This window comes from Gavialis gangeticus, unplaced genomic scaffold (assembly GCF_001723915.1).
Source record: "Gavialis gangeticus isolate Ggan-Ray unplaced genomic scaffold, GavGan_comp1, whole genome shotgun sequence".
NCBI lineage: Eukaryota > Metazoa > Chordata > Crocodylia > Gavialidae > Gavialis > Gavialis gangeticus.
The window spans coordinates 2910781-2917123 of record NW_017729013.1 but is presented as its reverse complement, the minus strand read 5'-3'; the positions used below and the strand labels follow the sequence as shown (position 1 = coordinate 2917123).

Genomic DNA, 6343 nt, shown 5'->3' with positions numbered 1-6343 from the left:
CCCCCATGGCTCCCCTGGGGGTGCACATAGCAGCAAGATCCACCCCCCTCCCGATGTCCCCCTGGGAAAGCCTCTCTCAGCTGCATCTCGCTTGCAGCCCTGCCCACCCCCCAGCTCTACTCCCTCCCTCACTGCCGTGGGTCTCAATCTGTCCCGTCTCCACCATGCTCCTTCCTTCCCCCCGCACCCAACAGATTTACTACAACTGGCCAGAACATTCTTCCTCCTCAACATCCCTCGAGGGATTTAGGGTAGTGTTAACCCCAGAAGTGGGTAATGAGTGATTTTGACAGGGCAGCTATTTGGCAGGGGAGCTATTCGTTCTCCCAGCTTCCCTTGTCCTTCTCATTTACTTGGTCTTGTCTAGAAATGGAAGAGAGCATGGCAAGGAAAGGGTGGAGGTGTGCATCTTTCTGCCTTGCCCTCTGACGGCTGTGTCTGAAGGTACCGTAGAATATGGTTCAAATGTTGGAGGCCCATGGAGAGACTGCTCCAGTGGAGCCCCAGATGTACTGCACATCAGTGCCCTGTTAACTTAACCCTGTTCAGTCTCTTTCTCTTCTCTACAGTAGCTTTAAAAATAGGAACACCAGAATTATTGTAGCAGAACTCAGCCAGTGATCTATGTAATCTGTTCAGAGTATCTTAGACGCGTTTGGGAGAGAGAAGGATAAATACATATCATATCTGGTCCTTTGTGCAGAACTGTGCTGTATAGGGTGGGGGAAATGATCCCTGAGCAGTTTATGCCCTCGAGCACGAGGACTGACAGGCTGCGTAATTTTTATCCTACCTTGGTGCAAAACGCACGGTTCACATGCGTTTAATCTCTCTCCTCCCCCCTCCCATTGTCCTGCACTGTTTTGCTCAGTTGCATCCTGCATCAATCTGTTCTGCAGATGGAGAACAGTAATAATTTGCTTTTCTAACAGCCAAATCCTGGTTCTATTGCAAGTAGTGGGAGTTTTTACCTTTGATTTCAATGCAGTAGAGTTTTGCCTGCAGCCATTGGTTATGCATCCAGTAGAGGCAGAGCCAGAGACGAGCAGACATTTGTTTTGGAAGAACTTGGGTTTTGAACTTGTTTGTGCCAAGGCCTGTACATTTTCTCCTAAGCCAGTCCACCAAATGGGATGCAAGGTCAGCTTTAAGATCTTTGTAATTCCAAGCTGCGTATATGAGTAGTTTCCTTTTCTCTTTCTAACTGTGAGCAGAGTGGTTATTTTGGGGGAATCTCTCTCTCCTTCTAGTGTCCCTCTCAGAAAATTTGTTCAGTCAGCTGAAAAACCCCAGAAGTCGCTTGCCTCTGTCAAATATTGGCTATGCCATGTATTTGTCCCAGAGTCTTGGAGTGGCCAGGACGTTGCACATGGAAGGTACCAAACAGTCGTGGAACTCAACACAACTTTCAGCAAGACTTGAATTTGGGGTGTGATATAAAAAGTTAACCCAGCTGTGCGCGCACTATCCTGGGGGATTTGGGTCCATCCAAGGGCAGTCATTAATGCTAATAGGAATTAGTCATTTCTAAATGGAAATATTTGCCTCTTTAGATACTTTATAAGCATTTGGAATTCTGCCATTGCTGCGTTCAGGACCTTCGGCACAGGAATGTTTCCGTAGAAGCTTTCTAGTCGTTAAGGGAGTATTTTTCCTAAAATTCCCTCCTGCCCACTTCACAAAGCTTTGGAATTTATACCAGGCCCTTTTAAACAGTTATAAGGCATCCATAGTGAGGCTGTGACCCAACAAAATCCCTGGGTAAAAGTATAAGAGAACTGGTATAACGGGCTCTTTGTAATCTGGTAATTTTAAGGATGAATTGAAGGAAAATGGTAATGTTAATGGTAAAATACCATGTGTTTTTGGTGAGAACAGATGCAGTGTGCATTTCTTTGCAATTGTGGTATAGTTTTGAAGCATTGCATTGTTTTCCAATTTATTTCCACAATGTGTAACCACAAGTTCCTGAGCTCAGTGCTTGACATGTTAGATGAAGTTCCCTGTTTGTTGAGTGGTGGTTCTGCAGATGATCTTAGTTATTCCTTCTGAGCTTAAAACCTGTGGGTTGTAGTCTCACTTGGTACAAATTTCTCATAATGGTTTTGCATATGTTACTAAAATGGATTGAGCAGTGCTGATTTACCCACCCTAATTTGGCCTTGTGACTCGATGAGTATTATCTACCAATATAAGAGGAGGACATGGGAATTCTTGTCACCCATTGCCCAGATGGATGAAACTGGGATTTTAGCAGTTTAAGTGAATAGCAGAGGTAGGAAGAGACTTCTCTAATGATTGCAAAATGCTCCATCTCCTTGCAGTACCATTGATTGAACATTGATTGCCTTGACTTTAACCCTCTTACTGGTTTTAGTTATCAGTTGAGGTAACTGCTGTAGTTTAAATAAACATTTGGAGGAGGGTCTATTAACTAAAAGCAAGCTGACGTTGGGATAGTCACTAATCTAAGTCATATGAATTTGGCTTCCTTCTTGCACATCTCTGTAGCATACTGGACAGCAAGATGCTGTATCCTAAGGATCTGTCCTAGTTTATTGTATTGGAAACAATCCTGCACAAAGGCAATGAGCTTGTTTTCAGCATTAAAACGGACTCTTTCTTAGTCTGTACCAATAATAACCAGTAATTCTGTTTTTATTCTCCTGCCCTCCCCCCATGTGCAGAAGGATGTAGCACTGAAGCCTCAGGAACGCGTGGAGAAGCGTCAGAACCCTCTCGCCAAGAAGAAACGGGAAGCACTTACCAACGGGCTGTCGTTCCACCCAAAAAAGAACAGACTTCACCACCACCAGTACAGCTCGGATCGAGAAAATGATCGTAATCTTTGCCAGCACCTTGGGAAAAGGAAGAAACTACCAAAGGGCATCAGACAGGTGGGAGACAAGGGGGGTGTTGGATACCCACGTATCTTGCATAGAACTTGAAGCCGCTTGCTTGATCTGGGGAGTTTTCCTTTTTGTTTTGATTCCTTCCTAGTTTGACTGTGGGGTAACTAGCTGCTGTAGGCTTTGTTAATGCCTGGTCTTGGGGCAGGTAAACTGAGCGGGTATGTACGTTGAAAACAGGAGGAAGGAGAGACCTGTGCAAGGACGCCAGGTGCAAGTGTGCAGAGGCTAGAAGTTCTTTCCTTGGATTGCAGAGCCACGCTTGAGCTGGCTATGAGACTAACTAGGCAATGGGCTTAATGTCTCAATGTTCAGAAGACGGCTTTACCAGCATTGCTGTGTGGTGGAACCACGCTTTCGCTGTCTTTTTAAACGTGTATAAAGAAGTATCAGACTCCCTTCAAAAACTTAAGGGCAAAGTGAGACAGTGGAGAAAGGAGTTAGCTGCTAATCGAGACAAATGGGACGGGAGCACTCATTACTGTACAAGAAGCTCGTTTGTAAAATGTCTGCAGTACCAGCACGGTCTTTTTTGGGTGGCTAATCGCCGGGCCCCTAAATGAGGACCTTGCACCTGGCCCATGCTGTTGTTTTCTAGCCACAGTAGTTGCAGTGCATAGGTGAGCAAATGGATGAGCGTTATAGGATCAGGGACTATGGTGTTTGAGCCTGGCCACTTTGGTACATAATTCGGGAATCGGTACCAAAATAACTAGTGATTTCTCTGCCAGTTAGGCTACAGAAAAAGTAGCCTCACTTTCAAAGGTTTTGCGATAAGAAAAAATCGATATAGCCTTTGCATTTATTTCTGTTGTACGTGGCAAAACTAACCCTTTGGAGACGTGGACAGCTTATGTGCACATTCAGCAGCCAAGATGGAAAATGCCAAGGTTAGGTGGGAAAAAAAAGTCAAGGATGGCCTAAATTTGTGTGGTAAATCCATAGAATCATTTCTTTCTTTGGGGGAGGGTTGTTTTACTTATTTTTGGTTTGTTGTTTTTTTTTTTAATAAATTTTCATGGAAACAGTTTGTTCAGTAAATAAATTGTCATCTGCTGTGGGCAACCCAAACAGTTCAGGACAGAGAACCTGAAAGAAGAAACAGGTGTGGATAAAAGTGAGACGGGATTAATTTTTGCACTGGTGTCAGCTGAAGGCAATGCCAAGAGTAAACCGAGGACATTGACAAGCACATAGGCTTTTTGTTAAACTTTAATCAACAGGGTTGTAAAAGTAGGCACCCAAATGGTTTCTGCTGTTATGTTGAAAGCAAACATCTATCTAGAAAGAACAGCAATTGCAAGGTGGTTCAGCTTAGAAAATAGCTTGAAAAATGTCTTCTCTTCCATATGCACTGATTCTGTGATCTCTTCTGATTTTCTTATTTTTATTATAAAGGGGTGGTAAGCCATCTTTAAGAAATGCAATGCAACAATTGTGTTATGCTCCAGTACTGTTATCTAGACATTGAATGGGTGATTTCTGCAATGTATCTGTCTGTAAAAGCTGAGCAGTTGGTCGTGGGGAATTAACTGTGTGTTTGAGTCAAGGGATTGAAAAGTAGGAGAAGCTGCTGTGTTTCTTTGACTGTTTTCTAGGCTTACACACTAATTTCTTACTTGCTTCCCCTTTGGTGTGTCGAACCGTAGTTAAGCATGTCTGCTTTGTGCAGTTAAACTTGACTTGTTGCACCATTTGATTCCCATGATGTAATATGCTGTCAGATGAAAGCTTTTCTACTCGGTGCTTAAGTAATAAAGGATTCAGCCTGACTGCTGATGGAGGTTATTTGGGAGGTGGTGTTTTTAAGAATAAATATACACTAACTTGGAAGGTATTGAGCTGAAAGATGTCATGGAAGAAAATGGTTTCCCTTTTAGCTGGTAAATCAGAGCACTCTGCTTAATTCCAGAGGGATAAGACAGAGAAGATTTCCTGAAAAGAAATAAAATACCCTCCCAAATATAAATTAATAAGTGTGATTTGGGTACATCTTCTTAGGTAAAAACATTGTCTCGTGAGAAGTGTAGGTGCTGACAGATCCAAGCAATTCTGGCACTAAAACTGAGAAAGAGATGTCATGGAAAAGACCGTAAAGCTTATTTGAGAAGACATACTCAGAGCTATTATGTGCAGTATTTATGGAAAGCCTCGGCTCCTTTTTCCCCCTTCCTTTTAACCCAGATAGTCAAGATCCTGTAGAAACCAGAATTAAAGTTTCCACAAGCAGTTTTCCTGTAATAAAATATAGGTAGATAGATATAGATATATACAGATATGTATCCTTCTTCCCTGTAGTGCTTATAGATTTCATAGACATTAGGGCTGGACGGGACCTTGCAAGATCATCAGATCCAGCCCCCCGCCCAAGGGGCAGGAAGTCAGCTGGGGTCAGATCACCCCAGCAAGAGTAGCATCCAAGATGAGCTTCACAATCACATACCTTACTGTTATCTTCCCAGCCAGCACTCCTCATTTCCTAGCACACAATTAGTCTCCCATTGATTCAAATTTTGAATCGTACCCTTTCGTCTCTGAATTGGGAGTAACTTCATTGAAGTCAATAGATTTATGGTAACATCAGCTCAGAGGAAGAGGGAAATTGGGCCAATAATTTTAAATTTGGCAGAGATGTAAGGACCTGGATAAGCAGAAGGACTGCAGGGACTTGCCGTGAAATCTTTGTGTTTTATTGCAACTGCATTTTGTATACAAGTGTAGCTCATTTGTCTTTTTTCTAGTACGAAATTCTGAATTCACAGATGTGCATGTTCTGCTGCTGCTGCAAGATGATATAATCATAATGCCATCACTTGTTCGCCTGGGCTGGAATAAAATCCTGGCTACAGTACCTCCCTGTTGGCGGAAGTGTTTTGTACCTGGAGATTATGTTCATGGCTTTACCAGTGGTTAACAGTCCTGTCTGATATGCCTCTCTGTGAAATGTGTTATCTGAAAGTAACTCTTGCATGCAGGATTTACAGTATGAAGCGCTCTCATCAAATAGATTTAGTTCAAGTCAGCTGTTGGAAGGGCTGCTAATTAGTTTTCAGAGGAAATCCTCGCAGTATTCATGCAGGTATTTATCCAGCTATATGTAGTGCCTACAGGTTTATTGAAATCCAGAAAATGTGAAACCGTAGGTTAATTAAAGCTCGTATTTTACTAGTGAGAGGACTTTTGAACTCTCTGCTTTGTGAGTTTTTATAAATATACTTATTAAATGCCTCAAGGAGACTTGAGAAGGTATTTAGCATACATAAGACTCATCAGAATATTTCTTTCCTTCCTTTTTAAGTTTAATTTCCTTAAGTTTTCTTTGTGGGTTGTGTGTTTTGTGTTTATTTTCTTTCAGCTTTCCCAATACTTCTAAAAGCCAGCAATATCAAATGGATAAAAATAATAATTTTTAAATATTGATGAGTATTTTTATG

At 42.2% G+C, this 6343-nt stretch overlaps 1 protein-coding gene across 10 annotated transcripts in view; it reads left to right on the top strand.

Annotated features, from left to right (window-relative positions):
• Window positions 1-6343, top strand: part of AUTS2 (autism susceptibility candidate 2) — a 1406131-nt gene that overhangs the window by 326909 nt on the left and 1072879 nt on the right. For all 10 annotated transcript variants that reach the window (XM_019511380.1, XM_019511377.1, XM_019511384.1 and 7 more), the window contains exon 2: window positions 2688-2897. In XM_019511380.1, the coding sequence (XP_019366925.1) occupies window positions 2688-2897 (210 nt within the window). The remainder of the gene's footprint in view (window positions 1-2687; window positions 2898-6343) is intronic.